This window comes from Aureobasidium pullulans (genome assembly GCF_000721785.1).
Source record: "Aureobasidium pullulans EXF-150 unplaced genomic scaffold scaffold_1, whole genome shotgun sequence".
Classification (NCBI taxonomy): Eukaryota; Fungi; Ascomycota; class Dothideomycetes; order Dothideales; family Saccotheciaceae; genus Aureobasidium; species Aureobasidium pullulans.
The window spans coordinates 1,697,498-1,714,566 of NW_021941021.1; the positions used below are offsets into that span (position 1 = coordinate 1,697,498).

The following is a 17,069-nucleotide window of genomic DNA, read 5'->3' on the forward strand; positions in this document are numbered from 1 at the left end:
GCACACGAACAGAGGATCTGAATTGTAGGTTTCAGCAGTCTTTCACAGAACACATCAATCGTAGTACCAAGTCATCGTCCCGTGGCTACATCCAAGCTGTATTGTCTTGGCCATGCACGACGAGGCCTTCGCCTCAAAACAGCCATATCCGTGCACTAAAAAAAGTCGATCTCAGGTAGTGAACATTGATTCACGAGCGATATCTTATGACCGGTTCATCTATACTACAAGCTCAATATCGGAAAAAATGTGGTCGCAAGCACTGTCCGTGCATCAAGGGAATTTCGAATGCTCCCTTCATACAGTCTCCACCCATACTGAAAAGAGACGAAGGTCCGAAACATCCAGAAGAATATTGACGAGTAATTCATTAGGGACGTACTGGGAATATGTTGATTGTGGCGCGACTGCCTTGACTTGCAGAATTTAACCCATTCTACCGGCTGTAGGTTGCGCATGGTCGGAAATCTGTTGCCAACTTGAATCCAAGAGGATGGAAGAGCATGATAATGAGATCAGACTGTACTTAGATGAGCCACTCCAAGGAAGTTAACGATGGAGGATAGGTTCAGATATCAGGTCAACAGTTGTGTTCGTGCGAGTGGTCATGAGCTCTTGCGGCAAGTCAAGGAAAGGTGGAGCTATTGTACAGGAGGAAGGGAGGAAGGCGTGGCAAGAAGAACACACAACACTACACACCCTGGCGGATCGTCTCATGTCCGCGTGGCATTGTTGCCAGTTCATAAGATTCCGGTCGACCTTGATTTGATTGTGGCGGCTCGTATGTTGGCAATGGTTGAGCAACATCATAAGACGGAGGGGCGAGCTCGACCGCCTCACCGTGTCTGTATGTAGCGTTTCTTGATGATGCGTCTGCTCCAGCAGTCTTTCTTGTGGGCCACTTGGTCGGCCACGATCTGATTCCCTCTTCGGCATTTGCGTCTGCCAAGGATTCGGTGTACTTCAGCTTGCGGTTGCGCCATAGAAACCAGACAATCAAGAGCAAGAAAAGGCCGACGATGATGACTACTGCAGCTATGATGCCGCTGCGTGCGCTCTTGGACAGCCCGTGGGACTTTGTTGATCCTGAGGCCATGATAGACATACTAGCGGCTCGGTATGTGATGACTACAGGATGAAGTAACCTAGATTCTGGTTAGTGATTCGAATCTTGACTTCCAATTGATAGAATACCATACTCTAAGAAGTTCAGACCGAGGTGGAGCTTCAAGAGTTCGAGCGGTACGTCCTACATGATTATGTACCTTCACGGCGCGTCTGGCGACAGTAATTCCTACGCATCCTTGTTGCCAGGTCTCGCGATCAGCGCAACAATATGCCGCACGGCTGGGCGCTCAAGACAGGCAATGCTTATCTCGCGTGCTAAGAAAGACAAGCTTAATAGCCAATGGCCACGAGCAGACGAGAGGGGGATGCGGCCCTTGAACCAATAAGGCAAGCTTCGAGAACGTACATAAGGACCCGAACGCATGCAAAAATAGCTGGCGAACCAACGAGGTGGAAACTAGGCGTGTGACACAGTCGAGAGCTCGGTTGTCTTATCCAGTGGCTGCGTAGGATTTCGAGAACAGAACGCCTAGCTCAGTCGGTGTACTCACCTGCCTATTTTGTCGTCGCAATAGCAACATACATCATGGAGGAAGACCTAGAGTTGGCTGATAAGATTTTGTGACTGGATGCGTAAGACTCCTTGCTGTAACGAGGCGATCCTCCTTCAGGACGTGGATGTTGTAAAGATGATTGAGGTTCCCGAAGACGCAACGCGACTGCTTCGGCGCGAGTCTTTGAGACACCGATGACTCCGTCGCGGATGACGGATACAATAGTTGTCAGACAATATATTGTGTTGGAATCTCGGCTCTTTCACATACGGCCACAGTCAGCTGAAAACTGGGCATCCCGTCCGCTCTGCCATACATAAGCAGTTGAACGGCAGATTAGTACTACGGTGGGTGACCACGTGGGAATCCCTGCTGCTGTATGTTTTGCATCTCTTTTGATTCGCAGACATTAGACAACCATCTGGGCCACTATTCTCAGTAGACGACTGTTGCTCAATCCACTGTTTTGCTGGAGCATTTGGATAGCAGTGTCCACGGGTGTCATCATCGGAAAACACAACCATGCGTTATCGCCTACGAATTCTTGTGTTCATGCGGGCTGATAGCCCAGCGCTACGCAAGCGAAGTGCAATATAGGAAGCAGGGAGATGAGTGACGCACCCTACCAGGCATTCACTTCTCGGCTGGTCACCTGGGAGGCTACAGAGCTCACAGCCAATGGGTCAACTGCTTTGGCTTCCCTAGACATCTGAGCACTCCCAGAATTCACCTAGTGAACTTGTTGAAGGTGCGTTATCGACTCGCCATCTACCAGTGCCTATCAGCTTTATTCCTAAGCTGCACGTACCCATTACAATGGTGGCTATGATCAGGTTGATTAATGTCTGTCTACAAGTATAGTGTCCACGAAACCAACGAACGATAGGTGTGGTATGTAGAGCTTTCCCGCAGCCTGCTTGTCAACAATGTCATGCTTTGCGAGACTCGGTCCAAATCTCCAACGATGTCGCATTCAAGGTGACCCAAGCGTGATCTGGTCTATTCGTGGAAGCCGACTTCTCAACAACGCGCGGGCAGGCCCTGCAGTAGTCAAGACGATCTTGATCTGGTGTTCTTGAGCATCGCCACTGCGGGTTATATCCAGCAACAAGCTCACGAAGCTGTCCAGAAGAGTTCGCGTAGACCTGTCATCGAGCCAATGCAGTCCATCAATCACGCAATATAGTAAGTGCGGTGCAAATTGGAAGGTATCACGCAGAAGATCTAGAGCTTCGGAGAAGGTATCCGTTGTCCCATCGAGCAGGCGAAATCGTTCAGCGCTGAGATCCACATCTACCTTTGTCTCAACCGGAATTAGCTCGACAAGCTGCCAGATTAAAGCGTAGACCAGCGCGATCAGAGCGTGCGTCTCTCGAGTCTGAGAAGATTTCAAGTCGCCAGGAGTAGCGAGCGTGCAGAAGTATGACACGACCGGCAGTTTTGCGAGGTCGGCGAAAGCAATCAGATTCGCCGCTACGCTGCTGAGCGAATCCGGCGTCCGGATATCAGCATAGGCATTCGTTCCAGAAAGTGAGATGATTGCAGAGTTGTCGCCTGTGGCCCATTTTTGCAGTCGCATAGCAATAACTACTGGCATATTGGACGCTGCGGAATGCGAGAATAGTCTGAATCGGCTTTTGTCAACGAACTTTTGTAGATTGGCAGGAAATCTGGAAACTGTTTGGCGTTGTCGCTCCTCGATAGCTGAAAACTTGATCGCCGGCATGTTGCTTCCACCAGTGGTGTTGCCATTCCCGCCGTGGAGTCGGAGGTTGGCTCCAATAAGAGCGTCTTCGGCGATTTGTTGCAAAGCTCCTTTGAAGTGGCTTGAGATGAAACCTTCCAGGTCAAGCTTTGACTGGCGTCGTAGTTCCGGGATGTCTAGGCGTTTCCGTTGCTGGTCTTGTTCAAAGAGTTTTTTGAGATCCGCAAGATTATACTGGATGTCACGTAGTTGCGCTACGCTTCCAACCAGTGCACGGTCTTTGATTTCTTGTGCGCTCTTGCATATACTTATGATCTGATCCTCATGCTCCTTGTAGAGATCCTGATTGAACGCCTTGACAGCACGCTTCCAGGGTGCCAGAAGATACCAATCGAGCGCGCTGCTCAAATACGAGAAAATGTTGGCGTATAAGCTCATCATGAGCTCCTGGTTCTTCTCCGTCGGTAACAAACCAAGAATGTCCTCTACCAGCGAGACTTTTTCTGTAATTTCTGCCCATGAACGTGCGAACGCAGCACATACTTCTTCATGGTTACAAGAAGCCTGAGCGGTATCAGCTTGCGCGTATCTAAATACATGCCGCCGATGAGCTCACTCACCTTGATGATGGATTTCAGAACGCCAGTAAACAGAGACACGTACTCACTCCCCTCGGGTAGGATACTGAGCAGGGTATCATGGGCCTTCAGCTGCTCGCATGATTGCCGGAAGTACCTGTTAATGAGCCCGGTCGGTCCTCGTTTGCGTTTGTCCTCGAATTCAGTGCTGATATTGTTCATCAAATCGAATACATCTTTGAAATCCGGCGCGCGATGCTGCCAAGACGCCGCCTCCTTGTTCGGGACTTTCTCTCTGAATCGAGCCCATGACACACTCAGCTTCACGGCTGCAGGCCTCAGCAAATAGCTACCACTTCCGCTATGTCTCGTTGTTAAATGCGTTGGTTGCCGTATGGGATGGAAACTCACTTGGTAGCCACTGGCGACCATTTTTTGAAGTGCCTTTCCCAGTTCTTATCTTCTCCATGACTGGATCGCGCTCGATCATAATCTCCTGCGATGATCCCACGCAGCGTGCTGTTCGAAGCATCTTTGGGATCGTAAGACGCCGCAATTTGAGCACTGAAACTTCTCACCAGCGCTTTTGGCTCCTCGTCGTCGTTTGTAAAAGGCATAGGGTTTGTCTGCTTGCTCCAACATCACTGCATTACATTGTCCAGAGACGATTATATGGACATACTAGGGACGACAGCGCACAGCCCTTGCGCCTCGCGTCAGCACTATAGCTGGTCGCTGACCCATATACGCCACATCAATATTGGTACAGTAGCCTTGCCCTACTCTACGAAATCAAAAGATGCAACAAACGACAAGTTTATTGATGGACATTGCTTATCGGCGGAGGCGCTATGCGACCCCACTACACCCCAATCATACCAAAACTGCTAAGAGAGAGGCACCCAATCGCTATATACGATACAGGTGTAACGTTCCACTCAAAAGGCCAGGATATGGCATAAGATTAGGGCATGCCAGCGAAAAATGCCATACCGGCTCATCACGTACTGAGCTGGCCGGAATCCGGGACTGTGGCCCCGAGACGACCACTCGGCCCAACGTGTACTACTTCTTGCTCCTCACGCCCGTCGAGGTATATGCACTCGTTATTGGACGTGCTTATCCTGGCCTGCAGAGGTGCTGCATGGCTTAATCCGCTTATGTTGGATCGGTTAGTTGACGAGCTCATGCGCTGAGGCGCTTCACCGGTTGCAATCTCGCCATATGGGGCCTCTCCCATGTACGCAATCCATAAATTCAGGGTCCTGCTAAGCATGATGAACATCTTGACTCGTCTCACAAGTGCCGCTCCTTTTCGATACTGAAGTGGCAAGTCGTTCTGTTCCACATTTCGATATCGCAGACACTATGACGGGTGCAACGAATGAAGCCGACCACGACAGGCAGACACCTTCGGATGATAGCTTGACCACTGTATCGAATAGCAACATCGCGGATGACGACCTGGAACATACCAACTTTGATTCTCGGGGTGTCGCTGACGAGAAGACCGACGAGCACCTGATACAGGACACCGTATCAGACATTCAGGCATCTCTTGGTGAGCCCGACAGTGATCAGGAACCCCGAAAGCCAATGAACACCGTCGACGATGGCCATGCTCAGGCTTGTGCTGGAAGAAGACACCGCATAAGCTACTCATTTCATTTCCATTGCCCCAAATGCGAAGAAACTGTCGAAGATTCAGGATACATGTCTGCCGCCGAAGAAACTAGTCCTCGTGAAAAGGCGCATCTAGAGGACGCCAAAGCGGACATCGGAAGACCCCGGTCCACTGATGCGAGGATAGGGCCGACAAATGATGCATCCAGCAACAGTGTTGATGGTGATGCAGAGGTTGGCGACAGCGCTAAAGCTGCACCACTGCTGGAGCAAAACAAAGCCGAAAAGCCTAGATCTTCAGAATCAGATAGCATTGCCGGACATGAGGAAAGGCCTGGCGATCGCGACGATGACTTGGCCTCGGAGAAGGGTGACTCTTCGTCCTCCGTCTCCTCTTCCGACAACTCCAAGCCCTTGTCGCCGGAAACTGGTGTTTTCGTGGAATACAAAAATGTCTACATGGATTTGAGGGACAAAGATGACCTTCTGTATGTTCAGACTTCTTATGATCCCATTGTCTCTGTGGGGGGTGATCTTGACCAGAGCAAGGCCATATTCGATGTCGTGGCTCATTATAGGTCCGCCATTCACTTCACGGCTTACGACGAAGCTCGTTTCAGACGAGGGGGACTACTGTCAGGTCCACCTCCAGTGTTTGGCCAGCCGAAACACACCATCACCGTCCGATCACAGACAATCATTCGCGCTCTGCAGAAAGTTGTGACGTACTATCCAGGCTTCGACCTGTCTCGACCAACCGTCGAGGTCAGTGAGCCATACGCACCCATCGCAAACCATTACGATGAGTTGCGCGCCTACCATGAGAAGCATGGAAGACAAGGAATGGACGTTGCCGATGAGGAGACTACTCGGATTTCAGAACATCTCGGGCGTCTTCTTGCTTACGCAGACGAGAGAATCATGCCCCCAGTCCTCGAGGAAATTGAGCGTCGGAAGAGAGGATTCGTCACATGGAACATGCTATGGGTCCTTCTCAGACCTGGGACAGACGTAAGTGTGCTTCGGACATCTTCTACGCAACGATCTGGCGTTGTCAATCGCGACGGGGCTGTCGTGGAGAGCGTTACATACGAAGAAGATGATGAGGACATGTTCAATATACCCGTTGAGTTGACTATCAAGCTCTGGAATCTGCGTTTTGATGGCTACAAGCTTGGGCGCTGTTCTTCTCGGGTTGAAATTGATCGCTTTAATGGTGAAATGGAGCTCTCGAGATTGTCGGTCCTACCAATGGAACACTCATCTCCTCTGGATGATGGTACAAACTTGCGGCAGTATCTGGAGATTCAAGGAAAACGCTTTGTTGACATCCTGAAGACAAGTGTTTTCCAACACAGCGGCAATGTTATGGAGTACCCTTTTCATCGGGTAAGACTTCGACTATTTTATTGTTGCCTTATCCCACTAACATAACTGCACAGTTGGAAGGTCAAGTCATGGTCGATGCCCCTGTCTATCTGAACGAATTCTCGGATGACCGACCGGACTTGATCGAAGGTGATGGAGATTTCGGTCGCTACGACAACATCATCCCAGGGGAAGTCAGCAATCTTGACAATCACATGTACTTTCTATGCCCACAAGTCGTGTACTGTTACATGTTCAAGTTTCGTTCGTGGAGTAAGCTTGATAAACAATAAGATTGAGGCCGACTTACAATGCTTACTCGAACTGCAGAACTGGTCGATGTATCCAATTTGCATCCGCCTCAATTCGCTCATGACATGATCAACACCTTGGTCATGGATCCCAAACGTATCACCCTACTCAAATCTTTGTCCAAGAGCTTCATGCGGCAAGATATGGAAGATGAAAGTCAACATTCTGAGCCATGGTCGGCGGATTATGTCAAAGAAAAGGGCAACAGCCAAATCTTCTTACTCCATGGGCGACCAGGAGTAGGGAAGACCTACACTGCAGGTGTGTTTCCCTCTACCATGTGATCACAATACACTGCTAGCGTCTTGTGAAGACTGACATGGTAAAGAATGTATTTCCGAGTACGCACGTCGACCCTTGATGACGCTTTCCACCAGCGACATTGGAACAACGGCTGAAGCGGTGGAGGGTAATCTGCAGCATCACTTCACACGGGCGAAGAGCTGGGGAGCGATCTTACTCATAGACGAAGCTGACATTTATCTGGAGCGACGGTCTATAAGTGACCTTACCAGGAACGGCCTCGTCGCCGGTGCGTTAAAATGCAGCTGATCCCGTGGCATGAGCATGAATGACTGATCAATTCCAGGGTTTCTTCGAGCACTCGAATATTATGAAGGTATCCTTTTTTTGACCACCAACCGCGTGGGTGCCTTCGACGACGCCTTCGTGTCCCGCATCCATGTCAAGCTCCACTATAAAGCGCTGTCTGACGACGATCGTCTGCGCATCTGGACGAATTTCATCAAAAAATTGGAGGCAGAGCGAGGGGACAAGATGCGGGTAATGAGGGAGACCCGAAAGTATATTGAAAGCAACGAGATCAAGCGGCTGAACCTCAACGGGCGTGAGATACGCAACAGTAAGTACCTGCTGTTATGGAGGCGAGGATTTGGTCTAACAGGCATACTAGTCTTCCAGACGGCTGTGGGCTTGGCTGAGTTCGAATGTCACAAAGACTCAGAAGGCAAGATCAAATTGGAGAAAGACCATATTGCGCAAGTGGCCGACATTTCCGGGGAGTTCAAGCAGTATCTTGATGATACGTTGGAAGGCGACGAAGACAAACGAGCGGAGATGTCGTTCTTGCGCAAGAGCGAAACCCCGTCGCCAGAAATCAGTAGGAGGTAGTAAAATAGGTCGCTAAGCATCGCGGATACTCACGAGGAGTGAGTACTGTGTGTACATGGCGGATGATTAAGGTCTAGGGTTAAATTATTCAAAGTCGTAGAGCTACGTAAGAATGAACACGGGACTTTGCTACTCTTCGAAGACTTCTCTCACTATGAAGCAGAGCTCGCTAGTATAGCAACTATTCGGAGCGTCGCCGTGGAAGGCCTTAGTATTACTAACGAGATAGAACGCACTGGTTCTACCGTATAGGGACACGAAATTGAGGGCACAATACCTGAGAACTGTGTGGACTAGCTAGCCATCGAAGAAGAGCATAGACAGAATCGCCTACGAATTCTTGCTTGGCTCAATTCCATGTCACAAGCAACATGTGCGAAGGTTTGCTGGGGATCTAGAATGCAATACGCTTCCGTAAAGCCCTTTAAGACGCTTTCGCATGTTTTGATTCCACGGTACCCTTATACATCGATCGCATCACCTCACTACGAATCCCAATCACGGCTGCCAACAAGAACAGGTGGATCCAAGCTTTGCAACACTACTGAAACTGTCTCAAATATCATCCTTGCGTAGAGTGCAGCTTGATTGCATATTACGCCTATGCCGTCCAGTTCCACCTGCTTGTCAACAACCCGGCACTTTCAACGTGATCGAGCTGAATTTCAGCTTTCGGAGGGAAGGGGTATCACAGTGTACTTTAATTCATGCAGGTGGTGGGGCTTGAAGGAGAAATGCAGGACATCCCGATATGTACGGATTTTGGTTTCCGGCGGACGGAGTTTGATTTAGGGAAATTGAACGGAATTCGTCCGACCGAGATCGACTAGTGGTTACAAGAACATAGTCGGCGTGTTGCTCCTTGAATGGATATGATGTGCTCTTGATGATGGCTTACAATCAAGCGCTGCAAATGGTAGGATTTTTGAAGTCAAGCCATGGCAGATCGGTTGTGTCGGCTGAGCATACTTTGACGTGGAGTTGCAAAAACAGTCCACTTGGAGAACGATTGACCCTGTATTCGTCAAAATTCTACAATCTGTCTAGGAAGTTGTCATGGCCAAGGAGACTATTTGAGTCGAGGTGCTCGTTGAAAAAGTATTCTCGAAAGTCCCTGAATAGGCAGCGTGGAGCCCTGTGTTTTCCAAGAGAAGCCGGACTGAGAGCTGTAAGAGCCAGAGCGATCGTAGTCCTTGTTACTTGCGGAGCGATTGATGTTGTAGTGCTTGCCTCTAGCAGTACCAGTCATTGCAAAGAGCCACAATCGGTTCACCTCTCCCGGAATCTAATGGCCCTATGATGCAATGCCGTGTGCACAGCGCGGCTCAAGTTTTCAAGGCTTGTTGCGTGTGTTGATGATATCGTCCAACACGGCCAACGTCCTTCCCTTTCGCATGCGGATCTTTCTTTGAAGTCTCCATTGTCTACATTCGCGAACGGAGTTTCTCAAGGACATATGAGTGTCGGACCGAGACCGTTGGGAAAGCTAGATGGCGGCTAACGGCTGTGCTTGTTGCAGAGTCATGGACCGCGATGCGCATGTCATGGTGGATGCCCGACTCCAGCATTCGTTATTCATCCTGAGTCGAGCCAGACCAATGCTTCAACGCCCTCGGTCTGTTGAATCGACAGCAATATGATCCTCCTCATACAAAACCAGTGTAAAAGCTGGCGTTCAGGCTCCTGAGCTCTGAAATCTGTGAGCCTAGAGGGCTGCCCGATGATTTTGCTTCTTGCACTGCCAGGAAGTGTTGACCAAAAACTAGAGCAACGTCGCTATTGGGGTATTCGGTATCGAGGGCGCTTTTAGCTGAATCGGGTGTGAAATCTCCAGCGATAAGGACGGGCGAGGACTGACCCCAGATGGCGAGGAAAGGCTTAATACCTTCGTACTTGTCGCATTCGAGGTTGGTGATGGCATGCGACTTGATGATGTGGATGTAAGCCAGCTTGAGCTCCCTCAGCTTCTGGGTAAGGCAAGAGAACTCGGGCGCAAGGCTGGACATGCGGAAAGCGCTAGAAGGATTCATGCGGAACCCAACCCGGTCAGCACCTATGGCATCCGCGATCGCGGTTGTCACCTCAAGGGCGAATCGGACACGACTCTCGACATGGCCGCCATACTTATCTGTGTGCCGGTGCAAGGACTGGTAGATGAAGTACCCGTTGGCACCAACCTCGACACCGTCGAACCCAGCGGCCATGGCATTTCTTGCTGCCTGAACGAATGCTCTGGTCGTCGACTTGACTTCTTCTTCGTCCAATACATGGGGGAGTGATTCGGAAGGTGAGTCGCACCTCTTGAGGGACAGGCCGTCGTTGATTTCGCTGGACTGGCGGCCTCTGTTATCTGCCGAGAGAGCTGCGTCTGCCAAAGGTTCGAGAGAGTCGATCGAGAGGAAGATGTGGGCTCCATTGGCGTGCACGGCGTCTGTGATCTCTCTCCACCGTGCAATCTGTTGACGCGTCCAGATACCAGGAGTATGCTTGCCGCCTCCGAGTTCTAAAGACACAACAGTAGCTTCAGCAATGACAAGACCACCTTCGGAAGCGCGCTGGGCATAGTATTCTACCGCTAACGGCGGTTGAACGTGGTTCTCATCTGTGAAGAGTCTGGTGAGAGGCGCCATAACAACGCGATGCTTGAGCTCATATTTGCCCAGCCTGAGTGGTCGGTAGAGATTCGAGGACGACATTGTTGTGTAGAGGTGGGGAGAGCTATGAGAGCTGGCGTCTGTTTCGTGTGGAATCGGAAGCTCTCATGGGGTATCGTGTTTGCTACTTTTGATCCCAAGGTCGACAGTCAGGATGAAATGTCCATGAGGTGAGAGGAAGGTTGTCTGCTAGGGAAAGAAGGGGGGTTAGCAAATAAACATAAAGGTCATACTAGAATTAGGAAAGATTCTCAAACGCTGGCTTTCCACGCCCTAGACCCATGTCAGTCGTATTGTAGTTCCATAGTAAGCATGCGCGCGGAATTGCCAAACTCAGAAAGGCAGGGCTGAGACCCACTGGCTGGAGATTGACGCTAGAATTTGGAGATTCGGGGTACGTGTAGCATCACATCGGGAGATAAATTTCTCCAAACGGCCGAATTCCCGTTGGAACTTCCACCAACCAGGAGGTTAGATGCAAGTACATTCCGATGCGGATCTCGTCGCGTGATATAGATAGGTTACAGGCACATATAGAGACGATCTGGCAATGCAAGGCTTCCCTCATTGAATAAGAAGCATACCACTCTCATAACTTTTGACTGTCATAAAGATCGCGTGGTTGACAGACACCCTTACCCTTAACACGGCAATGGCAAACCTTAATTGAGACGTGTTCCCGTATTACACCAGTACTCACCGTATTCCTCGCTGCCAGTGTCCTTAAAGGCGGATGTTGTTCGGGAACCACTGCGGTAGAAGACACATCCGCAAGCCGTGAACCATCAACGAGTCACTCGTCAACTCAATGCGTGCTTTTGCAAGCCATGGCCGATCAAAAAGGAGAAACGGTCGAAAGCTGGAGGAAGTTTACCCCGAAAGCACGACTTTGGCCCGAAGTTTAGGGCTCGTGCTTGATAAAAGCCACCGCCAACTCGCCTGAAGTTGATTTTAGACTCGTTAGATCTCGGCAGCCGCGATTTGCCGAGCTTCGAAGCCCTAGATCCAGAAAACGGTCAACGTCGTGACGAACCTGGCCACGTTATGTCCAGAGCCGCGTGTGAGATTCGATGTAACGTCACTTCGTAGCTGATTCATCGCCAAAGGCGGTCAAACACAACTCCGTCCGACATCGTTGTGGGAATATCCAGAATCCAAGAGACGGACTGTTGTTGACTCAACAGTGCGATCATCTCTGAGCAGCGATGGATAGCGGCACGCTTTCGAGCTGAGCTAAAAACACATGTACCATCAATCGACAAATGCGTAACTTAGCGACAGCTCGATGCTTGATCTGCTGCGATCCCTTTCATTGAGGCATCTGCGTATTCGCATCTGCGCCTGCGCTAACCATCTTTCTGAAAAGAGAGATTTGGCTGCGACAAACCGATTTCGTGCGGGAAGATCCGGAGGTTGATGCAAACAGATCCTGTCCGGAGTCGGCGCGAGATGATCGCCAATACGCGTATGACGCACGGCCGTGTGTCTGAGTGGACGTCAACGGACCTTGCAATGGTACCACCGTGACGGGGTGGTCCAGGACAGAGATTGAGGAGTCCAAGTGCCTCGAGTCGTGGTCAGGCCAGATCACACGTTTGGTGTAATTTACGGCGTCTGACGGGAATTGGAATTGTCAGACTGATGCCAGGCTGAAGAAAGCAGCATCGGGGTGGAGAGTGTCTTGGTTTTCCAGCTGTGCTGAGTGAATTCGTTCGAGATGTTCTGACGCCAGTAACTTCGCCGCGAAATCGATGATCACGTTTTGAGAGAGCACCGTCGTGAAAGTTGCTCGAGACTTTTGCTTGTTGATGGAGAGGAACATCGACTCCATTAATATTGAGGCATCTTCTCGGCTAAGTATTTAGCCGCCACGGTCGACCTCCGTCCTTTTCGGACAGCTTCCGTGAGATTTGATTTCGGTGATTATTATTGACCAAGTGAGCCACGTAGACCGAAGACTCAAGTCAAGCCAATGTCTGGATCTCCCCTGCGACCCCGATGATGTTTGATTAGTGCTTGTGAGATCGCTCGGTTGGTAATCACAATGTGCACGACAGCAAGTAATACCGTTGGGAACGGCACCATGTTGGCAACATGACGAACGTCAGATCGTGCTCCTGGCAGGTAGGCAACACAAGACTGGAACAAGCATACAATGTTACACGAAATGGAATTGAATATTGCACATGTCGTTCCTACTCTGACGTGATGGTTCCAAGTTTTCAGACACCGAAACAAAAACCGAAGCTCGACAATGCATGAGATTTCTTGAGGTTTTTTGAGATTGAGCCCAGCTGCCCAGATGACCAAGCTAGGAGACTACAGTTCAAGACATAGATTGTGAAAGAAAACTAATTGGACCAGGGAGCTACACCGGCTTCCATCAAAGTCCGACGGGTTCAGAGCACAGGCGAAGCAGACTCAGTCTGATTCGGATCCAGAAGGTTCTGGTACAGGTTAGAAGATTGGACCTCGTGGGTCCACAAGCCCCAGGGTCGATCTGATGTACCCTGCATCGTTGTCCACGACTCTACTGTCTGCTGTGTAGTCAGGAACGCTAGGCCTTGTTGGCTCCTGTTCGGATTCGCGTTTTGAATTGTCAAGGCCGTAGTCTGAATACCTGCATTGACTTGCGTGTAGACTGCTTGCATGACGGCGAGCTCGATGCTCGAGGCTACGGTGGTAAAGCCGTGATTCTGCATCAGCACTACTGCATAGTCGGCTCCGGTCTGAGTCGCATTTGGCAAGGTGTGATTAGAAGAGAATTCTGCTGCAAAAGCCGCACCCAAACGCTGCGAGCGGATTAGAAGATCTTGATTGTCACCAGCTTGGTAGTGTTGTGAGATGTCGAAGTTGGGAACGGTTTCGCCTAGCATCAAACAGTTAGGTGAGCATACACAAGATAGCGTTCAGTCCCACTCCATACCCAAGAAACCTGCCATATGGATACACGGACGCAGCGGAACGCCGCTGAAGCTGTACGGAACGACTTGCGGCGAGTGGCTGTGGACGACACTGTTGATGCTTGGAAAGCGCTTGTACAGCTCGCTGTGTATATAGCGTTCGATGAAGCCAGAAGGAGCATTCGGATCAACTGGAGCAGCATCTTCGACGAAGTATTCGACCAAGTCGCTGCTATTTGCGACCAGAGCAGGAGCAAGGTTGCGAGACATGAAGAAGTTCGAGCCATTGTTTGGGTTGCGGACAGAAATATGGCCATACGCATCCAGGACTCCGTTGTAGTGAAGGATATGTAATCCTGTAATGAGAGTGTTGAAGACAGTGGTGAGATTAGTTGCGATCATCTTCGGGGGGGACAATGGTTGCGAGAGTTGCGATTGTTCGGAGGAAGGGACCGCCATGAGGAAGCGATTGTAGCAGTTTTTGTATGCGGAGCTACAAAGTTTGTCTACATATGCATGAAGTCGTAGGTGATATGTCAGACTCGCTCTTGCCTTGTTCCGATGACGAGATGTTGATCGACCGGATGATGATTGCGGGGTGCGGCTCCTCGGGAGTGCTTTTGGAGGCAGACCCTGACCCGGCTTTCGGGAGCCTTTTCGCCATCAGCACCTTCTTCCACTGTATCGAAAGCTGTTTTCGCGATCTGTGGAACATGATCTCTGATTAGGTGACACAAGGGAGATAAGGCTATAAGACTGCGTAGAACAAGCAAGATGCTTTGTATGTGCAACCAACGAAAAGAACTTCCCCACGCTAGCAGATCATACCCCAAGTCCATCATCCTCATGCTCCTGCGTGCTGATTCCGAGTGACTTTACTGAATCTTGCCGACCTCGTGATGCCGGGCTTCTACATCAACAATAAGATCGACCTTGCTGGTTCGCTCTCTGACTCCAGCGTCCTGTTCCTCCACTCTATGAACCTCATCGTTCTCTTTTTCGATATACTTCAGAGGTCTCTTGCTAGAGATGGCATCCTTGTCTCCGACGACGATCAAGCTTGGGTCGGATCGGAAGTATGCATCCAGGTCTTCGAGAGTCCGAGAGGAGGTTTCTGGAAAGAGTAGGTAGATGATGGGTAGGAAGAGAGCATTGGTCACTACCCAAATAGGCCAGAACTTCCATCCAAGATTTTGAAAGCCAATCGGCGTGATCTCGACTATGACAAAGTTTGTGATCCAGTTCGTCGCTGTTGCTACTGCAGCGCCTTTTGTTCGCATTGGTAAGCTATTGATCTCCGTAGGATATAGCCAAGGCACGCCGAGCATACCCACAGCAAAGGCGATGTTGTAGAAGAAGAAAAAGAAAATGGCGGCTTTGGCACATTCGGTACTACCATTAGCCATAGCATATTTCAGAAGGATTGAGATGCAGAGGAAAGCAACAAGCTGCAGGAATGTCGATATCATCATCAGAGATCTCCGGCCAAGGCGCTCGACGAAGAGTACTGCGACGCCAGCGAAGATGAAATATGAGACGGCGTTGCAAGCCGATAACAGTCGTGCCATAGAGTTACTTAGACCAACGTAGGTAATCATGATCGTCGGGGTATAGTACGACATGATGTTGATGCCTCCGAACTGCTGGAAGAATTGCGTACCAGCTCCAAGAAGTAGACGACGAGCACTTTTTGTTCCATCCTCGGTGCGACCACGAAGAAGGTCCCTCCATTTTATCGAGTGTTCGCGTTCATACTGGACACCATAGACGATCTCCTGATGCTGTGCAACGATGAAGGCATGGTCCGTGGACTTGTTTTCAAGATCGGCCAGAATTTGAATCGCCTCTACTTCGTGGCCATGAGCAATAAGCCACCGTGGAGACTCGGGAAGCCAAGGAACTGTAGCAAACAAGACAAAGATGAAGATGAACTGCAACGCCAGAGGCAGTCTCCATTGGATTGAGCCGGCGACAAAGCTCAATCCGTAGTTGATCCAGTTCACAATCATAAATCCGCCGACGTTCGTCATCATTTCCAGTATAACGAGCTTTCCTCTCAGCCGGGCTGGTGCTGTCTCGGTTTGCCAGATAGGAGCAGTTGCAGTGTTGATACCATTGCCAATACCAAGAATGACGCGTCCCACGAACATTTGTGGTAAGCTGAATGAGCTAGTCTTTAAAATCACTCCGATGGACATAATTGCGGTACCGAGAATAATGGTCTTCTTTCGTCCGAGTCTCTCACCGACGGTGAAGGCTATGATTGCCCCTATGAAGCAGCCCACATCGTAGATCGCAGCAACAGTAGACAAGACTTTGGTCTTCGAAGGCCCAACAAGGTTGTGCAGTTCGAGAAAGTCGTCGCTAACGACAACACCAGAGAAGACGCCCTAGCAGAACAGCGATTAGCTGCAATTGCTTTGTATGCGCTTTCAAGACTTATGCTCACCTGATCATAGCCAAACAGTGTCATGTCTGTTGCACAAGCGACAGTGATCCAAAACACCAGCCATCCTCCCTTGAAGCCAAAGTATCTTTGCTTTGGAGCAAGCCGCATTGTTACGATTTGTGGGTTCCACAAGATACGGTTCTGTGAGGAGAAAATGTGTACGAGAAGTGTGCCATGACCGCGGCTGGAAGGACCAACTATTATACCTAGATTCGCATTTCCGGTAAGTTCTCGAGAATGGTTCGGGTTGGTAGGTGTCTGTTGACCGAATACCTTGTCAGGAAAGCGTATTCTGCCTAAAGTGATTGGTTTCACCTTGCGCAGGTTAACGCGACTTTGGTCCCCGCAACATGCCTACGCTGAGAAGGCCGCTGTACAACGGGATTGAAGAACTGCCATGGTCTTGAGGTCCTACTGTTTGATCCCCAGTCTCGGTCTGAGGAGAGCGAGTTATACATAATCGATAGCGCCCCAAGAAAGTAGTCATGATGATGCAGTAATGGACATATTATGTTAGACATATCGGTGAGAGTAGAGGAACCCCGGACACTCTCGCCTGACCGTGTAAACATTCAAGACACTGTTATGCGGGGAGAATAACCGGACCTAGCTGATGCAAGGTTGATGCAGAAGGATCATGTGGTCCAACGCGACGGTGGCACAGCATCCTTGCCGGTCTTGCGTCTGCAATAGACTGGGCGGCCAGCCACCAGGCCAACTAGAA

At 50.1% G+C, this 17,069-nt stretch overlaps 7 protein-coding genes across 7 annotated transcripts; 1 reads left to right on the top strand and 6 right to left on the bottom strand.

The window, feature by feature from the left end:
- Nucleotides 1-560: 560 nt before the first annotated feature.
- On the bottom strand, nucleotides 561-1,391 carry M438DRAFT_13893 (uncharacterized protein). Its single transcript, XM_029898872.1, has 2 exons — nucleotides 1,200-1,391; nucleotides 561-1,145 (listed from the first exon to the last, which is right to left on the bottom strand). The coding sequence occupies exon 2, from the start codon at nucleotides 1,103-1,105 to the stop codon at nucleotides 692-694; it is 414 nt and encodes a 137-aa protein (XP_029765950.1). The 5' UTR covers nucleotides 1,106-1,145; nucleotides 1,200-1,391; the 3' UTR covers nucleotides 561-691.
- Nucleotides 1,392-1,895: 504 nt separating this feature from the next.
- Nucleotides 1,896-2,155, bottom strand: M438DRAFT_13897 (uncharacterized protein). The gene has a single exon (XM_029898873.1). It carries the CDS (start codon nucleotides 2,144-2,146, stop codon nucleotides 1,901-1,903), a length of 246 nt encoding a protein of 81 aa, XP_029765951.1. The 5' UTR covers nucleotides 2,147-2,155; the 3' UTR covers nucleotides 1,896-1,900.
- Nucleotides 2,156-2,539: 384 nt separating this feature from the next.
- Nucleotides 2,540-4,520, bottom strand: M438DRAFT_13907 (uncharacterized protein). The gene is made up of 2 exons (XM_029898875.1): nucleotides 3,948-4,520; nucleotides 2,540-3,891 (listed from the first exon to the last, which is right to left on the bottom strand). Exons 1-2 carry the CDS (start codon nucleotides 4,335-4,337, stop codon nucleotides 2,596-2,598), a joined length of 1,686 nt encoding a protein of 561 aa, XP_029765952.1. The 5' UTR covers nucleotides 4,338-4,520; the 3' UTR covers nucleotides 2,540-2,595.
- A 667-nt stretch (nucleotides 4,521-5,187) lies between these two features.
- Nucleotides 5,188-8,464, top strand: M438DRAFT_13902 (uncharacterized protein). Its single transcript, XM_029898874.1, has 6 exons — nucleotides 5,188-6,917; nucleotides 6,971-7,169; nucleotides 7,227-7,469; nucleotides 7,537-7,740; nucleotides 7,798-8,070; nucleotides 8,122-8,464. The coding sequence occupies exons 1-6, from the start codon at nucleotides 5,274-5,276 to the stop codon at nucleotides 8,337-8,339; spliced, it is 2,781 nt and encodes a 926-aa protein (XP_029765953.1). The 5' UTR covers nucleotides 5,188-5,273; the 3' UTR covers nucleotides 8,340-8,464.
- A 1,521-nt stretch (nucleotides 8,465-9,985) lies between these two features.
- Nucleotides 9,986-11,035, bottom strand: M438DRAFT_263289 (FMN-linked oxidoreductase; the record flags this gene model as incomplete). The annotated part of the gene is made up of 1 exon (XM_029899878.1): nucleotides 9,986-11,035. One exon carries the CDS (start codon nucleotides 11,033-11,035, stop codon nucleotides 9,986-9,988), a length of 1,050 nt encoding a protein of 349 aa, XP_029765954.1.
- A 2,206-nt stretch (nucleotides 11,036-13,241) lies between these two features.
- Nucleotides 13,242-14,563, bottom strand: M438DRAFT_13941 (arad-like aldolase/epimerase). Its single transcript, XM_029898876.1, has 2 exons — nucleotides 13,920-14,563; nucleotides 13,242-13,862 (listed from the first exon to the last, which is right to left on the bottom strand). The coding sequence occupies exons 1-2, from the start codon at nucleotides 14,353-14,355 to the stop codon at nucleotides 13,393-13,395; spliced, it is 906 nt and encodes a 301-aa protein (XP_029765955.1). The 5' UTR covers nucleotides 14,356-14,563; the 3' UTR covers nucleotides 13,242-13,392.
- Nucleotides 14,564-14,771: 208 nt separating this feature from the next.
- M438DRAFT_263560 (general substrate transporter) lies at nucleotides 14,772-16,453 on the bottom strand (the record flags this gene model as incomplete). Its single annotated transcript, XM_029899893.1, has 2 exons — nucleotides 14,772-16,286; nucleotides 16,346-16,453. 2 exons carry the CDS (start codon nucleotides 16,451-16,453, stop codon nucleotides 14,772-14,774), a joined length of 1,623 nt encoding a protein of 540 aa, XP_029765956.1.
- Between the last annotated feature and the right edge of the window lie 616 nt (nucleotides 16,454-17,069).